Source organism: Emydura macquarii, unplaced genomic scaffold (assembly GCF_026122565.2).
Source record: "Emydura macquarii macquarii isolate MOO-44397 ecotype Brisbane River unplaced genomic scaffold, CSIRO-AGI_Emac_v2 contig_2661, whole genome shotgun sequence".
Classification (NCBI taxonomy): Eukaryota; Metazoa; Chordata; order Testudines; family Chelidae; genus Emydura; species Emydura macquarii.
In genome coordinates, this window is record NW_027132798.1 from 100,080 (window position 1) to 123,103 (window position 23,024).

Below are 23,024 nucleotides of genomic sequence, written 5' to 3' on the forward strand. Positions count from 1 at the left end.
TGGAGGGAAAGCCCTCGTGCGGGGGTTGAGTGTGGACAGGGGTGAAGGGATGGGGCTTGGGGCTCTGTGCGGACCAGGATGGACCCTGGCTTGGCCAGCCACAGGCTGCCTGCCGCATGCCCGCTGACAGATAAACCAGCGGTGCCTGCGCTGGCTGGGATTCCTGCCGACGTGCTCTGTCGCTGTAGGCTTCGCTGGCCGGGTTGCGGGGGGTGCAGGCCCCGAGCTCCGGTCTGAGGGGGCAGGGAAGCCATATGGCTCACCCGGGGCCCCTCGGGGGGCTGGCGCACTGAGGGGGTCTCCCAGATGTGATACCTGCAAAAGCAAAGACTTGCAGGATCTTAGCCAGGGGGACCAGGCTACACACCGCGTTTATTGCACACGTCAAAGCCGTCACAGCCACACACAGCCACACCCAGGAAGTTCTGCCAGCTGCTGTGATGTAATGACCAGCCCTTTGTGTGTTGCTCGATCCAGCCTAGTGGCCAACGGGGCTGGGCACGAGGAGGGAGCCGGGCCTCTGTCAGTCGTGAATCCGATGCTCCAGATGACAATTGCAGAATGAGACCCAAAGTTTCCAGGTTTTTACCCACCTGTTACACTCGCTGCTGTCCTGTCAGGCTCTGGCGGGCTGTGTCAGGCTGCCCCCAGGGTCAGGACAGCTGTTGATCACCAGCTAAGTGCAGGCAGGACTAGTCTCAGGATGGGGCAGTCGGTGTCTTCACTCCCCTGTCTGTTGTCAGAGCAGTTTAAGTTGGTGTCTTTCTACGCCCTGCGCGCGCGCGCGCACACACACACACACACACACACACACACACACACACACACACACACACACACACACACACACACACACACACACACACACACACACACACACACACACACACACACACACACACACACACACACACACACACACACACAGAATTCACCAAGATATTTCAGGTTCAATAGTGCAAGTTTCAGGAACGAGCTCACTTCGAGGTGGACTCCACCTACGCCCCACTAAACAGCACAGCGCCATTATCGTAACAGCAAAGGGAAAGTCTCTGCCTCTCTCTCACTGACACAACCGAACCAGGCGTCTGCATCGGATCTGTTTGCCCAGCTTGGGGGTGGCTCACACCGAGATTGTTGCGAAGCTGGGGCCGTCGCCCTGCTCCTCCGTGCTGAGACCTGGCGAACTCAGCCCAGCCCCGCTGAGACCTGGCGAACTCGGCCCAGCCCCGCTGAGACCTGGAGAACTCGGCCTAGCCCCGCTGAGACCTGGCGAACTCGGCCCAGCCCGGGGATGCTTAGAGCGTTGCTGTCAGCTGCCTCCTGTCCCCGGCTCCCAGCAGCGCGGCAGGGTAGCCAGGTGTGGCCGGTTCAGCCAGGATCCTGTTAGCCAGGAGGGAAAAGGGGGGGCAGAGAGGGAGGAAATGGACACATGGGGGCCGGGGGGAGGACACAGGCTCCCATCCCAGGTGGTGGTTGGATCCCGCAGCAGCTGGTGGAGGTGGCGATGGCAGCTGGGTCTGTCTCCCTGGCCCCGCCCGGCCAGGCCGTCCACAGGCAGCCTGGGGAGCCAGGAGACACGGGGCAGAGCAGAGCCCCGGTGGGGCAGCTCGCTCCAGTCTTCTTCGAGGGCCGCAGCAGCAGAGCCACCCGGCCCCGCATTGGCTGGGCACCAGCGCGGCCAAGTTCCAGCGCCCCAATTCTGATCACCCGGCAGGGTCTTCACCCAGCCCCGCAGCGCCACCCGCACCCGAGCCTTGCCCCGGGCCTCGCCAGGCTGGCTGTCTCGTCAGCCAGCTGTCCCCATCTGGCTGGCTGGCTGGCTGTCTCTCCATATGGCTGTCTGTCTTGCCATCCAGCTGTCTCTCTGTCCGGCTGTCTCGCCATCCGGCTGTCTGGCTGTCTGTCTCGCCATCTGGCTGGTTGTCAGTCTGCCTGTTTCTCCACCCAGCTATCTGTCCAGCTGTCTCTCCATCTGGCTGGCTGGCTGTCTCTCCGTCCGGCTGGCTGTCAGTCTGACTGTCTCTCCGTCCGGCTGTCTCTCCGTCCGGCTGGCTGTCAGTCTGGCTCTCTCTCCGTCCGGCTGGCTGTTGGACCGTTGCCCAGCATTGTTTCTTGTTATTGTTTGTTGTGACGCTCTCTGAACCTTCCCTCCAGTCTCACAGCTGAGCTCACAACTCGGGTATGTTTGTAGGCCCAGTTATCACTACCGGCCCAGTTCCCCTGCCTGGCTTCAGCCGTTCCCCCAGCTCCTCGGGGCCAGCTCCCCTGCCCAGGGCCCGAGGCCCCCAGCTGGCGCTGGTAGCGTGGTGAGGGATATGCCGGCCCAAGGCACTCACAAACCTCCTTCCAGGGCTCCTCCCCCAGCCTGCTCAGCCCACACCTTGGATCCTCTTTTCCCACCGGGCCTCTCCTACCTCCTTTCTATCTGGGTGGGGTTAGGGATAGTCTTGGATCTGCAGGATCTGTGCTACACCCCAGCTTTTAAACAGTTTATGGGAGGAACTTTTCAATGCACCAGACCCCCAGAGGTCCCATTCTCCCTCCGGGGCAGCCCTCACAGCCTCACTGCCTGTGAGATGGAGCCTCTGGGCCCCAGCCCTCCTGGTCACACCCTGAGCTCTGCCCAGCGCATCCAGCTGAGACAGGCCCCCTCTGCGGGGACCCACCCGCCCAGCCGGGCTCTGCCGTGCTGGCTGCAGCTTCTGCAAAGCAGCGCTTCGGTTAAAGCATCATCCCCTGGGCCAGCCAGCGCCCCCCAGCCATGGGCCCTGGAAGCTTTCCTAGGCCGGGCTCCCCTCCTCGCTCCGTCAGTCCCACGGGAGAGCGGCTGCGCCATGTGTCTCCCACAAGCTCTGAGCCCCCCACCACAGTCACGGCCCCTTTGCGGAGATTCCTGGGGACACGCGGCAGTGGCAGAGATCCTCCCGATGCGATCTGCTCTGCGCGGGTCTCAGACAGGCCCGGCTCCCCAGGCAGTCAGGTGACAGCCCTGCCCCACAAGCAGCTGTTTAACCCCTTCGCACCCACCGGGCAGCAAAGTACAGTGGGGAAACTGAGGCACGCATCAGCACCATCAAAGCCTGGCAGCAAATGCCCGCGTGGTCCCAGTGAGCCCCTGCCTGGGGGATCCAGCCGGCAGCAGGGCCGGGGGGAGGTAACCCCGCCAGCCTGGCACTCTCCCCTCGCTGGGGGCCCTGGCGTGGCTCCTAGAGCGGCCCGCCCCTGCCAGCCGCTTCCCGGAGCGTGCCCTCCCCCGGGCAGCCATTACAGCTGGCACCAGCGCTCATTGCAGCCTTTAGTTTCACAGGCTCCGGGCTCAGGTGTGCGGCTGCCCCGCGGGACCCCGCGCGGTTGCTAAGATCCATCCCGAGCTCCCGAAGCCGGAGGAGCCGCTGCTTGGACGGGCCCAGCGCAGGGACAGGCCGGCCCAGCCCCGTGCCCGGGGGCAGCCAGGATGAGGCGCCTGATCCAGCCCCGAGCCCGGCCCCAGGAGGGCAAGCAGGGGCTCATCAGCACCGGGCAGCCCAGCACAGGCACCGGGCCCACGGAGGGGTGAGTGGGGGCAGGGCTCCCTGGCGTCCCAGGCCTCAGCGGGCCCCGGGGCTGGTCCTGGGGGGTGATGCCGAAGGGTGCAGGGCCGGGGAGTCAGGCCGAGTCGCAGGGAATTGGCCCTCGGGGCAGCGGGAACCCAGCCCCATGGCCGTGCGTGGGGCCGGGGCCTTTGCCGGCCTGTTTATGGGCGCCTGGCTGCCGGCCCTGCATCGCGGGGGGCGGGGTGGGGCGGGCACGGGAGACCGAGGCAGCCAGGCCTGGATCGGAGCCGGGGCAGCGCCGGGGGGCAGGCCAGGGGGGGTCCGTGCCCGGGGCTGGGAGGGCATGTCCACAGAGAGCCATCCCTGCCTCCGCCTCTGCATTGACCGCCTGCCTGCAGGCAGGTGGACCCACCGGGCACGGTACGGAGCCCAGCCCCAGACTCAGCTGCCCTGCCCCCCAGCCCCTCTCTGTGGGTCACCCCCCAGCTAACGCCCGCGCGCTCACTGCCCTCCCCCCGGCAGCACCCCAAGGACCTGGGTCCTGGACCCCGCGGGGGATCAGTTCTACTACTGGCTCAACGTCATGGTGGTTCCCATCATGTACAACTGGATCATCCTCATCCTCAGGTGGGTGTGGCGGGGGAGACGGGGGGGACGGGCCAGGGGGGCAGCCCTGGGACCCAGGGGATCAGGCTCTGACGGGCCCCCCAGCCCCGCTGTCCCTCTCCAGCCCCGGGTGCCCCGGGGAGGGGGCTCAGCGTCACCCGCTGTGGACGAGGCAGACAAGGACCCGCCCAGAGGGATGCGGCTGGACCCAGGAGTCCTGGCTCTGCTTCCCAGCCTGGCCCAAGCCGCCGTGCACAGCTAACCGCTGCTGCGCTCCAGCCCAGAGGTGGCTGCATCTCCAGGCCGGGCGCCAAGGCCTGTCCGCAGCCGTGGCTGGGAAACGCGGGGTGAGCGGCACCGGCTCGGCTGAGTTCAGGGGTTTGGCTGACTAAGGGGTGCACGAGCAGCTTGGGGGGGCCAGTTCCCTGCCACTCCCGGGTCAGGGGCCTTTATCCGTCTCTGGCCCCGGCACCGTGGGTCTGAGCCTCCCCCCCTTTGACCCCTAGAGCAGGGCAGGGCTGCGGTGGGCTGGTGGGACGGGCCAGGCCCCCGGGCTCAAGGCATCGGGGATCCAGTGGGCGCCGACGCCCGCTCTGCTGAGCCCTAGTCCCCGGCCGGCCATCCTCTCTGGGGCCTGCCCCGGATGCAGCCCCCCGGGCAGGGCGGGGCCGGGCAGGCCAGGAAGCGAAGGAGACACCTGTGCCCAGCGCGGTCGCAGGACGTCCCTGGAACCGGCTCTGGCGGGGACCGGCCCGGCTGGGGGCCGCGGCCTGGAGGGGGGAACCGTGCGGGGCAGCCCGGGCAGCAGGTGACGCGCTGGGCCCGGCCCCCTCAGGTCCTGCTTCCCCGACGTGCAGCAGCAGAACCTGCCCGTCTGGCTGGCCCTGGATTACCTGAGTGACCTGCTCTACCTCCTGGACATCGTGGTGCGCTTCCACACCGGTGAGTGCCGGCCCCGGCACCCCTGCCCGCCGACCCCCCCGGGCACCCCTGCCCCCCAGCACGCCCCCCGCCGGCCCCCCGCCCGCCGACCCGCCCCGGGGCCCCCCACCACCCCCCCCCACCAAACCGCCCCCCGCCGCCCCGGGCCGCCCCCCACCACGCCCCCGGCACCCCCTGCCCGCTGACCTGCTCACCGCCAGGCCCCCCGCCAGCTCCTGCTTCCCGCCCGCCGACCGGCCCCCCAACCATCCCCTGCTTCCCCCTCCCCCTGGCCCCACCAGCAAGGGAAGTGTCGGGGCAGAGACCAGTCTGCAGAGAGGAGCCAGGCTCTGGGGCGACCCAGCTCCACCGGCGGGGCAGTTGGGGCAGCCGGGGGCTGGCAGCCCAGCAGCTCCCCCCACACAGCTCGGCCCCAGGGCAGGCCGCTCTCCTGGGCACCACGGCCCAGCTCCCAGCGCCCCGCGGGCAGCGCCCGGTGTATGGATCACGTCCCACGGCAGGCAGCCCCAGCAGAGACAGGACACCCCCCTCCCCCCATCCTGCTGCTGGGTGGGGCTGGCAGCTCCTGGGGGCTGGGGTGTCCCAGGAGCAGCTCCCCAGCGTGCAGCCCAGCGGTGGGGGGGCCCCAGTGGTGAATACTGACCCCAGGAGCCCCAGCCCCAGGGCGCCCCCTTTCCTCCCTCAGGAGTTCTGGCCTCAGGGGGGCCCCAGCCAGCGCTGGCCCCGCTGCTCAGCCCCGCCCGCTTGCCTCCCCGCCGGCAGGGTTCCTGGAGCAGGGCATCCTGATCCGGGACCGGGCCCGCATCTCGCGGTGCTGCCGGCGCTCGGCGCGCCTGCTCTGGGACCTGGCCTCGGTGCTGCCCACCGACCTGCTGTACCTGCGGCTGGGCCCCCACGTGCCGGCCGTGCGGGCCAACCGCCTGCTGCGCACGCCGCGCCTGCTGGAGGCCTTCGACCGGCGGGAGACGCGCACCAGCTACCCCCACGCCTTCCGCATCGCCAAGCTGATGCTCTACGTCTTCGTCACCATCCACTGGAGCAGCTGCGGCTACTTCGCGCTCTCGGGGGCCATCGGCTACGGGGCCGACGACTGGGTGTACCCCAACCACAGCCAGCCCGGCTTCGCCCACCCGCGCCGCCAGTACCTCTACAGCTTCTACTTCTCCACCCTCATCCTCACCACCGTGGGCGACACGCCGGCCCCGCGGCGGCAGGAGGAGTTCCTCTTCATGGCCGCCGGCCTGCTGCTGGCCGTCATGGGCTTCGCCACCATCATGGGCGGCATGAGCTCCGTCATCCGCACCCTCAGCACGGCCGAGGCCGCCTTCTACCCCGACGGCGACCGGGTCAAGGCCTACCTGCGGCTGCAGCGGGCGGGCCGGCGGCTGGAGCGCCAGGTGACCCGCTGGCACCAGCACCTGCGCATGAACCGCAAGATGACCAACGAGCTGCAGATCCTGCAGCACCTGCCCGAGCGGCTGCGGGCCGAGGTGGCCGTCAGCGTGCACCTACCCACCCTGCGCAAGGTGCAGCTCTTCCAGAGCTGCGAGCAGAGCCTGCTGGAGGAGCTGGTGCTCAAGCTGCGGCCCCAGGTCTACAGCCCGGGCGAGTACGTCTGCCGGAAGGGCGACGTGGGGCGCGAGATGTACTTCATCCGCGAGGGCCAGCTGGCCGTGGTGGGCGACGACGGCCGGACCCAGTACGCCGTGCTGGGCGAGGGGCTCTACTTCGGGGAGATCAGCATCATCAACATCAGGGGTAACGGCCCTGCCCTGCCCCGCCCCGCCCGCGGCCCCCCGGTGCTCAGCCCCATTTCCCTGGGTCTACCTCCCACCCGCGGGCCCCACCGGCCCAGCCCCGCTGCCCCGAACTGACCCACGGCCCCTGTTATCCCAGCTCTGCGCTCCCCGGCTCTGCCTCTGACCCGCGGCCCCCATTGGCCCAGCCCCACTGCCCCGGCTCTGCCCCGCCTGACCTCGCACTGACTCCCCAGCATGGGCACAGGGGACCAGTCCCCACAGACGCTCCCGGGTCCCGAAGCTCAGGGTGTTTCTCGACTCAGCCGGCGTTTTCGCTGCCCGGATCTAAGTCGGCCGAGTCCAGCCCGCGGCGACATCTGCCCCCTCTCGCTCGCCAGCCTCCCGCTGGCACCGGGGCAGCCTCGCAGCTCAGTGTTTGGCCAGCGCTCAGCCTAGGGCTGGAAATCAAACCTTGGCCGAGACGCGCCGAACAGAGACCGGCACCGTGTAAACGCCTCTTCCCCAGCCCCACTTCACACCCACTGTCGCTAGCATCACACGAGGCCCGGTCACAGGGGCTGCTTCCCGCAGCCCCCCCTTCCCGCACGCCCGGGCTGCCATCGCACCGACCGCCTGCCAAGGGCTCCGGGCCCGCCTGGAGTCCGAGCCCAGCGCCAGGGAGCCCGCGGAGCCGGCCCAAACCTGCCACGCCGGCGCCAGGACCGTCGGGGGCGTGCGTCTGCCCAGCGCCAGGGACACAGACACAACCCCCCGTGCAGAGCTGGCTCCCCGTGACATGGGGGGGGTCTCAGCGGGATCCAGCCACGGCCCCTGCGCCCAACAGCGAGGGGACCCCACGCCCCATCCTGCGCTGCCCCCTGCCCCGCAAACAGACCTACCCCCCCTCGCTGGGTCGCCATGCAAAGCAGAGAGGGAAACTGAGGCACACCCAGGGTTCATACAAATATTACTGACAAGTCCCCCCGGTCACAGCTCTCCGGGCCGGGCCGGGCCGGGCCGGGCAGGTTGATGGGGGCTCCCTGGGCTGACCAGGCCAGACCGAGGTGGGGTGTCGGGGTCTCGCCGGGCTGCCCCCCTCCCACGGTCCCAGCACGTCCCGTCTCCCCAGGTAACAAGTCCGGGAACCGGCGCACGGCCAACATCAAAAGCATCGGCTACTCGGACCTGTTCTGCCTGTCCAAGGAGGACCTGCAGCAGGTGCTGGCCGAGTTCCCCAGCGCCCAGGCCATGCTGGAGGCCAAGGGCCGCGAGATCCTGCTGCGGATGAACAAGCTGGACGAGAGCGCCGAGGCGGCAGAGGCGGTGCAGCAGCAGGAGCTGGCGCGGCGCGTGGGGGCCGCGGCGGACGCCCTGGACGCTCTGCAGACCCAGGTCGCCCGCCTGCTGGCCGAGCTGGAGTCCAGCGCCTTCAAGCTGGCGCTGCGCATCGAGCGGCTGGAGTGGCAGACGCGGGGCTGGGCCGGCCCCTGAGCAACGAGGGCCAGGGTGGGGCCGGGGCTGCCCCTGCCGACCCCTGGCCCTGGCCCCCCAGCCCAGCAGAGCAGCTCCCAGAGCAGAACAGGCCTGGGGGGGCGGAGAGCCAGCGAAGGGCTAATGGGTCGCAGTCAGCAGCCGCCGGGGATCACCCCCACCAGCTGGACCAGACCCCCCGGGACACCCGCCCCTAGGGCTGAGCCCAGCCCCACAGCTCCCTCCCACGCCTCCCCACCCCAGGGAAAGAGGCCGGTTCGGGGATCCGGTTCTGACCCATCTGCAGGACTCCGGCTCCCACGGACTTCGTACTGCCAGTTCTGGGGGCTAAGGGGTTCATGGCTGACCGGGGCGGGGGTGGGGGGCAGGGTCACAGGCTGGCCAGAGGGTTCGGGGGGCTGGCTGGGGGACCGGAGGAGGGACAGTGGGTGACTGGGGGGCCAGAGGAGGGCTGGGGGCTGGCTGGGGGGCCAGAGGCGGGCTGGCGGGGGGGCCAGAGGCCCGTCATGAGAGCCAGACATGCTGACGTACCCCAGCTGGGTCGGTGAGGGGAGCCCGTGAGCATCCCAACCGCCGAGAACAACAAATGTCCTGGGGAGAACTGCAGCCGGGAGCCGGTGAACGGACGGATGGACAGACACAGGCAGCGGGACAGACGGATGGACAGCTGGCCCCCGCCAGCCTGGCTGAGGCTGGGAAGCCGGGCGGTTGGCTCTGCGGGGCCGGGAAGACCCTGCCCGAGACCAGAGCTGATGGGGCAGGCGTGGGGCGCTGGAGCTCGGCCGAGCCGGTGACCAGCCGACGGGGGCTGGGCGGCTCCGCCTGCCAGCCATTGGGGCCCGTCAGGAGCCATGGGGAGAACAACGGGCTGCACCCCCTGGCTCCCGCCGCCGTGTCCCCTGGGGCCCCGGCCGTCCCCACCCTGGTCCAAGACGTCCTGGGCCGGGGGGAGCCATGTGACATCGTCCCCCCCCCCCCGGCCGGCTGGAGACGTCAGGCATTGCTTCCCTGCCCCCCACCTCCCTTCCCCTTCTCTCTCCTGCTAACAGGAGCCAGGCTGAGCCAGCCACACCTGGCAACCCTGCTGTGCTGCTGGGAGCCGGGGACAGGAGGCAGCTGACAGCAACGCCCTGAGCAGCCCCGGGCTGGGCCGAGTTCGCCAGGTCTCAGCGGGGCTGTGCCGAGTTCGCCAGGTCTCAGTGGGGCTGGGCCGAGTTCGCCAGGTCTCAGCGGGGCTGGGCACCTCAGGGCTGGGCCGTGCCCCCAGCAGGGAGGCAGCAAGGGAGACTCGGCCCCGAGCCAGACGCTGCGTTTCTCTCAGGGCCGCGCTGGCCTCTGTGCCCCACCGACCAGACGCGCCCAGCGGGTCCCTCCCAAACCGCCAGCTAGCGGGGAAGGGGCAGGAGCTGTGTTCAATAAAAGCTTTGGTAGCGTTTGCAGTTCAGACGCTGTCCGTGGTTTTCTTTCTTTGCGGCGCCTTTCACCAGAGGTTCATAAATTCATCAGTGATCTGGGGAAGGGGGGTATGTTTGCAGATGATACAAAACTACTCCAGATAGTTAAGGCCAAAGCAGACTGCGAAGATGTACTGGGGGGAATCTCACAAAACTGGGTGACTGGGTAACAAAATGGCAGATGCATTTCAATGTTGCTAAATGCAAAGTAATGCACATTGGAAAACAGAATCCCAGCTACACGTATAAACTGATGGGGTCTGAGTTAGCTGTTACCACTCAAGAAAGATCTTGGAGTCAGTGTGGATAGTTCTCTGAAAACATCCACTCAAGGTGCAGCGACAGTCAAAAAAGCTCACAGACTGTTGGGAATCATTAGGAAAGGGATACATCATAAGACAGAAAATATCGTAATGCAGCTTTATAAATCCATGGCACGCCCACTTGAATACTGCATGCAGATCTGGTCGCCCCATCTCAAAAAAGATATATTGGAATTGGAAAAGGTACAGAAAAGGGTAACAAAAATGATCAGGGGTCTGGAAAAGCTTCCCTATGAGGAGAGATTAATAACACTGGGACATTTCAGCTTGGAAAAGAGACGACTAAGGGGGATATGACAGAGATCTATAAAACCATGACTGGTGTAGAGAAAGTAAATAAGACAGTGTTATTTACTCCTTCTCATAACACAAGAACTAGGGGTCACCCAATGAAATGAATAGGCAGCAGGTTTAAAAGGAACAAAAGGAAGTACAGTATTTCTTCACACAGTCAACCTGAGGAACTCCTTGCCAGAGGATGTTGTAACGGCCAAGACAATAAGGGGGTTCAAAACAGAACCAGATCAGTTCAGCAGGACAGGTCCATCAATGACTATTAGCCAGGATAGGCAGGGATTGCTGTTTGCCAGCGGCTGGGAGCGGCTGACAGGATGGGTCACGTGATGATTACCTGTTCTGTTTGTTCCCTCTGAAGGGCCCGGCACTGGCCACCATCGGCAGACAGGACACTGGGCTAGACGGACCCTTGATCTGACCCGCTCTGGCTGGTCCTATGCTGTTATGTTAAAAGGGTTTGTACAGGTCTGTTTGCTCAGCGTTACGCCAAATCCGGACCCTTGTTTGACGCTGATTAATGGCGGGCACTGACTGGGTCAGGTTAGCACCTTTGGCTCATGTGACCGTGTCCCCCAGGACCGGGCCCTTGAACCCCTCGGGGCGCAGCCAGGCAGGATCTAGCGCTCGGCGTCTGCCCCCCCGGGTCTCCCCACACCCGTGCCGCCACCTCCTGACTCTGCCCCGCAGGGTCCAGCCCCCCGCTCTGCCCGAGCTCCCCCTGTGGGACCCCCATGGATGGGTCCCGGGCAGTCCCCCTGGAGCCGGCACCTGCAGCCAGGCGCGATTCCCAGCCCGCGGAGCCGGGGTTATTAGCTCCCAGCTCACAGCGCGGCAGGACTTCGCCAGCAGCGTAACTAGGAGTTACAGCAGCGACCCCGCAGAGCCCCGTTCTCGGGGGAACTCCCGCCGGGCCCCACCGGGACTGGCCCCTTCCCCCAGCCACCCCCAGCCCCGTCCCCCAGCCCCTGCCAGTCCTTCCTCTCCTTCCTGGGCCAGGTGGCCACTCCTCTTGGCCACCCCCTGTCCCAGCCACTGACCCAGGGCAGGGGGTCCTGGCCAGGTCTGCAGACACGTGGCTGGGGGGGGCCCATCCACCATCTAGTGGCCTCTGCAATGACCACACCCCCGGGTCCCATCAGTGACACACACAAGTAATATATGGGGAAACTGAGGCACACACCCAGCACTCAGAGAAAAGCCCAAGAACATCTCCACTTCCTCACCACTTCCTCCTTTATCCCACCGAAATGAACAGCAGATTTCTGGCACCTCACAAGGGGCCCGAAGGGATCACACGTGCGCAGAGTCCCCTTGGCCAACACGCAGTCGCTTCCCAGTTGGTTTTTAAACACACGTTAGTTCCACGCGTGTTAAACGTGTGGACGTGTTGGAGCTACGCGGCAAAGCAGCCGGCTGCTGGCTTTCTTTTTAAAGGCAGAGGGATGCACTGCTTGACAGGGCTTAGCTGTCACAAAGCCGTCGTCTGCCCGCGGCTCTGGTGCGTGTCTAAGCGCTGGGCTTGCCTTTGTAAGGGTCCGTGAGCCCCTCACTGAAACTGAGTGGGGCTTTTTGACTGGCCATCTCCGGAGCAGACACAGTCCCAGGGCCGGTGGAGAGAGGCCAGCTCAGGTCAGCCTGACTGACGGGGCCGACAGGCCATCGAGGGAGCCGCGGGGAGCCCAGCCCCCCTGTGAGCTGGAGCTGCCTGGCTGGGGCAGAACTGACCCGAGCTAAGGACAAAGCAGCCAGCAGCTGGAAGAGCAGCACAGAAAAACTGGACAGAGCCGAGCTGACCCGACCCGACCCACGGCAGCAGAGCAGAGGGGCACCCCCGAGAGCAAAGCAAAGCACAGCTGCCCGGAGCAGAGCGAGCTGGTCTGGAGCCGGGCGCGGTGAGCAGCGGGGCAGAGCGAAGGGGACTCTGGGGGTGTGCGGCTGCTGGCGGGGCTCTCCCTGCTTGCCCCACCCCGTGTCGTGGCGTCCCTGTGTGTGTATCTCACACCCCACAGCGCCGTGTGTGGGGCCGAGCAGGGCCAGGGGCGGTTGGTGTGTGTGTATCTGCTGTGCGGTTGGTGTGTGTGTCACACGCTGTGTGGCTGTGCACTGCATGCACTGATCAGTGGGGCAGGGACGCGCCCGGTGCAGGGTTAGTGCCCGCCGTGGGGCACCCTCGCCCCTGCCCTACGGGACCACGGCAAGATTGGGGGTACGGCCCCAGGGATCCTGGCCCAGCCTTGTCGGGGTTACGGGGACCCCACCACACAGGAGAGTGGGTGGGGAGCCCTCGAGGTCAGGCCAGCCTGTGGGTAAAGGGTGTGGGGGCGAGGACTCAGATCCTGTTGCCAGCCAACTCCCCCGGGGCCGTGTGTGAACCAGGAACGCTCCCCACAATAGCGGGCCCATTCCCCCGCTTACACGTTGCTGGTACGGCCATAGGTTTCAGGAGAAGCTATTCCTAGGCCAACCCAAAGCGGTAAACGGACGTGGGTCGGAGTTCGGGGCAGGTGAGCCGGGCAGCCGCTGGGGCGCCGGGTCCGGGAGGCCGGGCTGGGGGCTGTTTTTGTTGTTAGCGACACGGGAAACTAGAAGATGTGAAGTACAATGTTGATTTGTTGCCAGCCCGATGGACCGGCCTGGCCCTTCGCAGACCTCCGCGGCACGTCCGGACTTTCTGAGAACGGCGTTTTCCTCGAGCCCCCTAGACCGCGGCCAGCCAGGCCCACGCGGGTCGTCGGGGCCGGTGGCGACGCCAGTGGCGTACGGAGGGTCTGCGGCGCCCGGGGGACCAAGCCTATATTTACGCCCCTCCACCAGGCCTCACGCCCCCCACGTCCCGGTGCTGCCCCCCAGCTGCCCTGGGGAGGGGAGTCTGTACCTGCAGTGGGGGAGCGTGAGGCGCGGGGGAACTGCCCCTCAGCCTCCTGCACCCCCCGCCGGTTGTGAAGGGCCGGCCCGGTGCCCTCCCCACAGGCCTGCCCCCTCACTGAAACTACGTCCCGAGGAGCCTCCTGTTCACACAGCGCGTGAGTTCAGGGCTGCCAGCCCCTAACCGAGAACTAACGCCCGGCCCCGGCCGGGCCAGCCGCACGCGCTCGGCGGCTGGAAATGCCTCTTTCCGGGGTGCTGCTGCCGTGTTTTGCTGTTTGGTTTTGGTGCCGGTGCTTGTCGTTTTCATAGAATCATAGAATCATAGAATATTAGAGTTGGAAGGGACCTCAGGAGGTCATCTAGTCCAACCCCCTGCTCAAAGCAGGACTAACCTCAGCTATATCATCCCAACCAGGGCTTTGTCAAGCCTCAGCTTAAAAACCTGTAAGGATGGAGATTCCACCACCTCCCTAGGTAACCCATTCCAGTGCTTCACCACCCTCCTAGTAAAAAACTTTTTCCTAATGTCCAACCTAGACCTCCCCCTGCAACTTGAGACCGTTGCTCCTTGTTCTGTCATCTGCCACCACCGAGAACAGCCTAGCCCCATCCTCCCTAGAACCCCCTTTCAGGTAGTTAAAAGCCGCTATCAAATCCCCCCTCACTCTTCTCTTTTGCAGACTAAACAAGCCCAGTTCCCTCAGCCTCTCCTCATAAGTCCTGTGCTCCAGCCCCCTACATTTTGGTTGCCCTCCGCTGCACTCTCTCCAAATTGTCCACATCTTTTTTGTAGTGGGGGGCCCAAAACTGGACACAGTATTCTAAATGCGGCCTCACCAATGCCGAATAGAGGGGAATAATCACTTCCCGTGACCTGCTGGCAATGCCCCTCCTAATGCAGCCCAATATTCCATTAGCCTTCTTGACAACCAGGGCACACTGCTGACTCATATCCAGCTTTTTATCCACCGTTACCCCCAGGTCCTTTTCTGCAGAGCTGCTGCCCAGCTCGTCGGTCCCCAGTCTATAGCTGTGCATGGGATTCTTCCTTCCTAAGTGGAGGACTCTGCACTTGTCCTTGTTGAACCTCATTAGATTTCTTTTGGCCCAATCCTCCAGTTTGTTTAGGTCACTCTGTATCCTATCCCTACCTTGCAGGGTATCTACCACTCCCCCCAGCTTAGTGTCGTCCGTTCTGTGTGTGATGGAGCATTCTGGGTGAATGTTGTGTGTGCCTCAGTTTCCCCCTCTGTGGTGCCGCGGTAACTAGCTGGAGTGCCCCCACGGCTCCGGCCCGAGACTGCGGGGCCGATGGGCGGGGTCGGGGAGGGAGCTGAGAATGCAGGTGCCGGGGGGGCTGGCAGCGAGGTGGGCCCCCCCACCCCTCCCCCGGCTGGTAACACAGCGGAAGAGCTGAGCTGGAGACACCTGTGTGACGTGGTATGAAACAGGAGTGAGTGTATTATGAATGCCAACATGCCAACCCGGCGATGGGTGTGTGTGAGCACGGTCGGGGGTGGCACCGGCTTCGTGTCTGCATGAGGACAAGTAAGGGCTCGGCATGGTGCAGAAGCACGCCAGGTGGTCAGTGTGTCTGGGATTGTGTTACAAGTCCCGCCGGCGTTAGCGGCAGGGAATGAAATGTGCCCTTCGGCGGTGGGAACAGATGGCCGCAGGTCTGGGCTCAGCCTGTTCTCATGAAAAATTCACTCGCACCCAAACAGAGCCAGCAAGGGGGCGGGCGGGCGGGCGGACGGACGGACGGACGGACGGATGTTCTGGCACTGCACGGGCAGCAGGGAGGCTGAGATGTGTTGAGCGTGCACTGCCCTAGACATGCAGGGACTGCCTCCTCCCGCTGCTCACACAGCGTTAACGGCTCCTCTCGCAGTGAGCAGGGACCCTGCGCCTCTGTCAGCAGGTTTCCCGTCACTAGAGGGACTGACAAACCTCCACTGACGACCAGCGGCGGGAGCCGGGTGCGGGTGGTGCTGAGAGACGCTGGGAGTGGGGACTGGGCAAGGCCCAGACGTGGCAGGAGCCTGCAGCGCGGGACTGGCTGAGCCCGACCGAGCGGTGGACACTGCAGCTGCGCCGGTCAGGGCAGGGGCAGCCAGGCGGGCCAGGCGCAGGACACGCCCTGTGCTCTGGGGTGGGCTTGGCTCACCAAGGTCATGAATTCTGTTTGCCCGGGTTCCAAGCCAGGCTGTGTTACTGCCCTCCTGTTATTAAAGGGTTACTTTCTGCACTCAGACTCTGTGCTGGCGAGAGGGGAAGTGTTGTCTTTGGGGCGCCCAGGGGATGGTGTGTGATTTCCGAGTGACTGGCTGGGGGCTGGAGCCGCTTTGGTGTTGTGTCATTGACAGGGACCCCTCGATATAGCACCGGCCCTGGCTGCTGCCGGCTCTGCCTGGCTGAAGGGTTACACTTAGAAGCTCTGCCATGCCGGTGTCAGGGGGAAAGTTATAATGTGCCAAATATGATACGCTTCTTTCTAGGTACGTGTCATCGTTGTACTGTAAGTAGTGAGTGTGATAGGTGAGTGTGTGTGTGATAGGTGAGTGTGATATGTGAGTGTGTGCGTGTGATAGGTGAGTGTGTGGGTGATATGGGAGTGTGATATATGTGTGTGATAGGTGAGTGTGTGTGATAGGTGAGTGTGTGAGTGTGACAGGTGAATGTGATAAGTGTGTGTCTGACAGGTGAGTGTGTGTGATGTGTCTGTGATAGGTGAGTGTGTGTGTGTGATGTGTGTGTGTGATAGGTGAGTGTGTGTGTGTGTGTGTGTGATAGGTAAGTGTGTGTGAGTGAGTGTGATAGGTGAGTGTGTGTGTGTGATCATAGAATCATAGAGTTGAAAGGGACCTCAGGAGGTATCTAGCCCAACACCCTGCTCAGAGCAGGACTAACCTCAGCTATATCATCCCAGCCAGGGCTTTGTCAAGCCTCAGCTTAAAAACCTCTAAGGATGGAGATTCCCCCACCTCCCTAGGTAACCCATTCCAGTGCTTCACCGCCCTCCTAGTGAACAAGTTTTTCCTAATGTCCAACCTAGACCTCCCGCCCTGCAACTTGAGACCGTTGCTCCATGTTCTGTCATCTGCCACCACTGAGAACAGCCTAGCCCCATCCTCCCTGGAACCCCCTTTCAGGTAGTTAAAGGCCGCTATCAAATCCCCCCTCACTCTTCTCTTTTGCAGACTAAACAAGCCCAGTTCACTCAGCCTCTCCTCATAAGTCCTGTGCTCCAGCCCCCTCATCATTTTGGTTGCCCTCCGCTGGACTCTCTCCAACTTGTCCACATCCTTTTTGTAGTGGGGGGCCCAAAACTGGACACAATATTCTAAATGCGGCCTCACCAATGCCGAATAGAGGGGAATAATCACTTCCCGTGACCTGCTGGCAATGCTCCTACTAATGCAGCCCAATATGCCATTAGCCTTCTTGACAACCAGGGCACACTGCTGACTCATATCCAGCTTTTTATCCACTGTTACCCCCAGGTCCTTTTCTGCAGAGCTGCTGCCCAGCTCGTCGGTCCCCAGTCTATAGCTGTGCATGGGATTCTTTCTTCCTAAGTGCAGGACTCTGCACTTGTCCTTGTTGAACCTCATCAGATTTCTTTTGGCCCAATTCTCCAGTTTGTTTAGGTCACTGTGTATCCTGTCCCTACCTTCCAGGGTATCTACCACTCCCCCAGCTTAGTGTCATCCGCAAACTTGCTGAGGGTGCAATCTACCCCATCCTCCAGATCATTGATGAAGATGTTGAACAAAACCGTCCCCAGGACCGACCCCTGGGGCACTCCACTTGTGACCGGCTGCCAGCTAGACATGGAGCCATTGATCACTACTCGTGATAGGTGAGTGTGTGTGGTAGGTGAGTGTGTGTGGTAGGTCTGTATCTCAGACTAGAGCTGTTTCTGGGTGCCCCGCAGACAGGTTGGCACCGCACCACACTGCACTGCCCAGCCCGCCTGGGGCCCGTCACAGGCAATCAGCTGTACAGTGCCCGGGGAGAGCTGCCAGGGCTGCACCGAGGGCTGTGGCCAGGGGACTCCATGTGCTCCATGCCCATGTGCTGTGGGCGCGTGTTTGAGACAAAGGCTGCACAGGCCACATGGCAAAGGCTATAAAAGGCAGCTGCGTGTGTCTCCAGTCCTGGTTCCCAGCCCGGCTCAGCGGCTCAGCCCGAGGCTGTGAACAAAGCGGTGGCAGCCCCTCAGGTGCTCCCGAGGGACGTCGCCAGCCAGCAAACTCACCGGTGCTGCCAGGAACCCGAGCTGTGCACTTCACAGGCCTTGGCACGTCTCTGCTGCTTTGATCATTCCACGTCTCGCTTCTTGGCCGTCTCCTTCCTTTCACGACAAACCGTCAGCTTCCGATATGGAAGGGTTGGCTGGCAGCCTGGATTTGGGGTCGGATCCAACCCAGTCTTGGTCTGGCACCGTGGCTGGTGCTTGGGGGATCAGGAGAACAGCTGGACTGGGAGCCAGGGACGGAAATGCGATAACGGGGGCTGTGTATTTCCTTTTCTGAGCTTCTTGATAACCGGCGGGGGAATCAGAAGCAAGTTGTGCCAGGGCAGGGCGGGGCGGGGATCGAACTGTCGTGTTATGCACCGGTGCTGGGAGAATCGGCCTGGCCTGCCCTGGGCACTCTCAGGTGGGCTGCCCGGCTGTAACCGGAGCCCAGGGTGTGAGTGGGGCCGAGGGATGGTCCCCGCCCAGCCCCAGGCAGGAGATGTGACCCGCACTGGCTCTGGTGGAGGGAAAGGGTTGTTCACGCTGTGCAGAGACTCAGAGGTACGGCTTTGACTGGCACCCGGTTATCTGGGGCCTGGGCCCCCCCTGCCATGGAGAGTCCTGAAGACAAGGGCCACACTAATTACCTTGGCATTTGGCGCCTGGCAACTAACGACCGTGGCCCGCCTGGGCAGGGAGCCAGCCAGCTGTGAGCAGCTGGAGACCAAAGGGCTGAGGAGGGGCTGGTGGCTGCTGCGTGGGGGCTGCTGTGTGACACGCTGCACCCCACATGCACCGTGTGATTTGTGCAGCATTCGTGATCCCCTGACAGTGTAGCTGTGTGTTGTCGGGTGCAAAGTCGCCATGGCAGGTGTTTGTGGAGTGCTCACGACATCCTGAACATTCCTGTTGTGGTAGCATGGGTCCCGCTGGCTGGACTGGGGCGGGGGGGGCACATTTGTTATATTGTGTGACGTCAGCGTGTCCGAACCCTAACAACCCATGTGGGATAGGCCATGTCAGGTACTGTTAGAAAGGTGTAACGTGCTGAGTCAGACGATGAGGTTTATGTCCATGTGTGATGGGTGTAATGGACGTGATGGATGTATCTGAGATAGCTGTGTGTCAGATTGTGCTGGCTGGGACACACCCCAGACAGAGGGCGGCAGAACAGCCTGCTTGATGGCCCATTGAGACGCTCAGGGATGCAAGAGGGCCCAAGGGAAGAAGCCAGCATCACCTGATGAGTCACCAAAACTCGCCCTTGTGACTCTGGACTCCATTTTGTTCCTGTAAAACTCCACAAACAGCATGGCCAGGGCCAAGGGGTATGTAGGGCAGAGACCTGGGGAACCATTTTGTCTTTGTTCCTGTCCAGTTACTGACACACACCTGCCTCTGGATCTATTCACTGTGAACCAGAGGAACTGTACAAGCTGCAACTCCACATTTCTTCCAGAAACCTGATGTGTATGGACTTTCAGTCATTTGCATGTATCTGATTTGCTTTGACCCTTTAACATTTCTCTGATGGTTTATTTCTTTCCTTTTATAATAAACCTTTAGTTTTAGTTACTAAAGGATTGGCTGGCAGTGTGGTATTTTAGGTAAGATCCAAACTTACATTGGTCTGGTGCTGTGGCTGACCCCTTGGGGTCAGAGGGAACCTTTTTAGCAAAGAGCAGAGAGTTAAAATAACTGGTCTCTTTGCTGGACCTGGTGCTGATTTGGGAGACAGGAGCTGAGATGCAGTAAAGGGGCTGTGTGCATTTGTGGACTGGCTTCTGTGGGGATTCAGAAGTGCAGTTTGTGGCTGGTTGGGAAGTCTGACTTCAGTGCCACCCACCAGTGCTGGGAGAATCTGCTCCCCTTTTACAGCCTGCCCTGACCTCGGCATTCTCAGGTGGCTGCCCTGGGCACGGACGGGTCACAGCATGTTTCCTGCAATGTCACACGTATGTACAGATACAAAACTCTGCTGTGTCATACCCCAAAGGGTGGTTTGAACAGGTGCAGCCGAACACAAGGCTGTGTTTCCGCGCCCCGCAGAGACAGGCATGCAGGACTGGCCCGAGCACCGGGGAGCACTTTGGTCCAAGTGGAAGAAATCACGGCCGTTGCCGGACAGGGCCGATCACCAGGGAGCGAGCGGGACCCCGGGGGGGCTGGCACGCTGAGGGGGCCTCCCAGAAGCTGTTCCAGAGCCGGGCCTGTGGCTCCGGACATGGGCATGTCAGACAGCACAGAGCTAGCCTGGCAGGTTCAATCCCCGGGACAGCCAAGGTGCCCGGCCGGCCGTGCCGTGCCGTGCTCCCACTGCTGGTGGTAAAACAGGTGGGCCGGGGCTGCAGAGCATTCGACCTGCGCTTGGCTGTCGCCCCTGGCACCTGACACAAGCGCGGTTCCCAGAGCGGGAGCCCCCGGCCAGCCTGCCAGCGGCGCTGCTGATTCTTCGCCAAGCACGTGGCGTGAGCACGGCTGCCTGATCTCAGCGAAGTGGAGCACAAGGGCTGGAGGGACCGGCAGCGTCTAGCCCAGCCCCTGCTCACAGCAGGACCCGCCCCGCACCCCCGCCAGGGCTGTGCCAACGCGCCTGGCTTGTGTGAACGCCCAGCTTTACCTGTGTACACGGCAAAACGCAGGAGGGAGTTTTTCCATCTTTACCCATCCTGGGCATGCAGCCAAAGAAGTGATAAGAGCTGCTTTGTTCTTAAACATCCACGCGCAGAACGGCCCAGCCCGACGCGTTCTTGTCACGGCAGGCGACGCCACCTTCAGCCCTGAGCCTTCGTTAACCTTGGACGGTTTCCCTTGAGCTGGTGCAGTGTTGGACCCAAGGGGATTTGTGAGCTCCCCAGTATAACCCAGCACCTTTTTCTTTCCCTGCCTTCTGCAGGCTTCACATGCGATGTGGTCTGGGGCTTTGTCACGGAGATGTGACCAATCAGGGCCGCACGGCGGCGGAATCGGGTCAGAAAAGGCGGGTTTGTTGTGAGAGCCGGGCGCCCCGCTGGGAAAAGCGTCCCGTGGAGCGATAGCGGCTCACGGTGCCCTGAGACGCGCACACGTGAAACAGGCAGGCAGCCTCGGCCAGCCCATAGAAGGCCGCCGTGGCACTCCAGGGCGGGGAGGGCTGAAGATCCTGCCTGGTGACCGAGCGACGCACGGGACTGGCACTCAATGGGCCGGAACTGGTGTGATGGCAACTAGGCCTGAGCTGTGGCCAAAGCAACGCGGGGCTGGGCTGCCCGCCCACCTCTGCCCTGCAGGGAGAAAATCATCGCCCGCAGCGAGCTTCACCCACTGATTCCTCGGAGCCTCACCCCGGCTGCCCTAGCCCTGAGGGACGCCCAGCCCAGCGGGACGGCGCCCGCCGCACCAGGGCTTTCCCTCCCGAGACGCGGCCGCCCAGCGCCAGGGACCGAGGGAGGCTGGTCGCACAAAGCCGTCCCGTTCCGCACGGGCAGGCGGCTGGTCCCGTCTCACTGCCAGGCTCCCGCTGGGCGTGGGGCGCCTGCGCCCGGGACGGGACGGGACGGGACGGCTGGGCTCCCTGGCAGCGGTTAACACTGGACAGCGCTGCACAGAGACGGGCGCGCTGCCCCTTTGCCCATTCATGCCATTGCAGTGAATACAGGAGGGAGGCATCAGCACAGACCAGCAGAGACGTCAGGACCAGGCCGGGGCTGGAGGCCGGCGGCCCAGCACGGCCGCAGCGGGACGCAGGCAGCAGGCGACGGGCTGGTCTAGGGGCGCTGCCTGCAGGAGACATTTGGGGCTTAGGAACCATGGCGGAGACAGAGGGACAGAGCCAGGGTGATGCCAGCTCGCTGGCGAGTCGGGTGTGCCCCTGGCCCGGGCCTGGCTGCCCTACGACCAACTGGGCTGGATTCCCGCGGCTGCGGCGTGTCCCCTGGGGGCAGGGATCTCGGCAGGGCTCGGCCCCCCTCGGATGCGCTGTGGGGGCTCCTGGAGAGAGGCGGGGGGGGCCGGAGCCCGAAGTGGGTGTTGCCCTGTGGCTCATACGAACGGCCGGACTGGGCCAGAGCCAGGCTCCATCCAGCCCCGTGTCCTCTCTGCCGACAGGGGCCAGGGCCGGCTGCTCCCACGGGAGTGAACGGAGCAGGTACCGTCGCGTGACCTGTCCCGGTGGCTCCGGTTCCCCGGGGGGGATGGAACGAACGGCCCCAGAAGTCACAGGCGCTTCCTGCAGCAGCAGTTTGCGGGGCCCCTGAGCCCCAGGGATCGCGCCCAGCAATGCCCCGGCGAGCGAGCAGGTGGCTGGCCTGGCCTGTCCCCAGCCGCTCAGCTCACCCCGGCCCAGCCAGGCCAAGGCGCGGCAACGGTCCCACAGGCTGAGGCCCGAGGGCACCAGGGACGCGTTGGGGGTGACGGGGGCTGGTGAAGGAGACGCGGGGCATGTTCCCGCCCAGACGGGCTGTGAGGAAGTGGAGAGATTCTCGGGCTTTTCTCTGAGTGCTGGGTGTGCCTCAGTTTCCCCATATGTTACTCGTATGTGGTGGCGATGGGACCCGGGGGTGTGATCATCGCAGTGGCCACTGGAGGGCGGACGGGCCCCCCCAGCCACACGTCCGCAGACCTGGCCAGGACCAGTTGTGACCAGGAGGAGAGGACACCTGGCCCGGGAAAAAACCGAGTCCTGTAGCACCTTAAAGACGAACACATTTCTGCTGGCGTAAGCTTCCCTGGGCTGCAACCCACTTCGTCAGAAGGAGAGGAAGGACGGGGAGGGGCTGGGGGACGGGGCTGGGGGTGGCTGGGGGAAGGGGCCAGTCCCGGTGGGGCCCGGCGGGAGTTCCCCTGAGAACGGGGCTCTGCGGGGTCGCTGCTGTAACTCCTAGTTACGCTGCTGGCAAAGTCCTGCCCCGTGTGAGCTGGGAGCTAATAACCCCGGCTCCGCGCTGGGAATCGCGCCTGGCTGCAGGCGGGTGCCCGGCTCTGGGGGGACTGCCCGGGACCCATCCATGGGGGTCCCGCAGGGGGAGTTTGGGCAGAGTGGGGGGGCTGGACCCTGCGGAGCAGAGTCAGGAGGCGGGACATGGTGGGGCGGGCCCAGCTGTTGCTCCAGTTTCGGTGACATGCGGCTCCTGCTTCGAAGGCCAGATGTGCAGCCATCGGGACAGAAACGCCGCGGTTCTGCCGGGCCGAGGTGCAGGGCGCACGGGAATTCCTGCGCTGAGCAATCACCTGCGTGATGGTGTGTGGCAGGCTGGGACTGGCCCAACGGCCCCTTCCCCGGAGCGTCTCTGCAGGGAGCCGGGCTGCCGCTGCGCTGGGCGGGCAGGCAGGCGTCAGGCCCCAGCCGGTGTGACCGGGTCAGGCCCACGTGAGGAAATGGTGATTTAGTGGCCAAGGCCAGGCCTGGCAGGAGGCCTCCATGGGGACCAGCACGTGGGCCGTGGCCAGCCCTCCACGCAGGGTTCGCTCGTCCCATCAAGCAGAGCAAAGGTGTCATCCGCGCCCCGAAGCTGCACCGAACGTCCCTGGTCCCGGGACCTCTGGCT

The 23,024-nt window shown here is 63.9% G+C and overlaps 1 protein-coding gene across 1 annotated transcript; it reads left to right on the forward strand.

Moving 5' to 3' along the window:
* Window positions 1-4,104: 4,104 nt before the first annotated feature.
* CNGA4 (cyclic nucleotide gated channel subunit alpha 4) lies at window positions 4,105-8,314 on the forward strand. Its single transcript, XM_067564646.1, has 4 exons — window positions 4,105-4,163; window positions 4,978-5,084; window positions 5,847-6,842; window positions 7,953-8,314. The coding sequence occupies exons 1-4, from the start codon at window positions 4,120-4,122 to the stop codon at window positions 8,312-8,314; spliced, it is 1,509 nt and encodes a 502-aa protein (XP_067420747.1). The 5' UTR covers window positions 4,105-4,119.
* The last annotated feature ends 14,710 nt before the right edge of the window (window positions 8,315-23,024 follow it).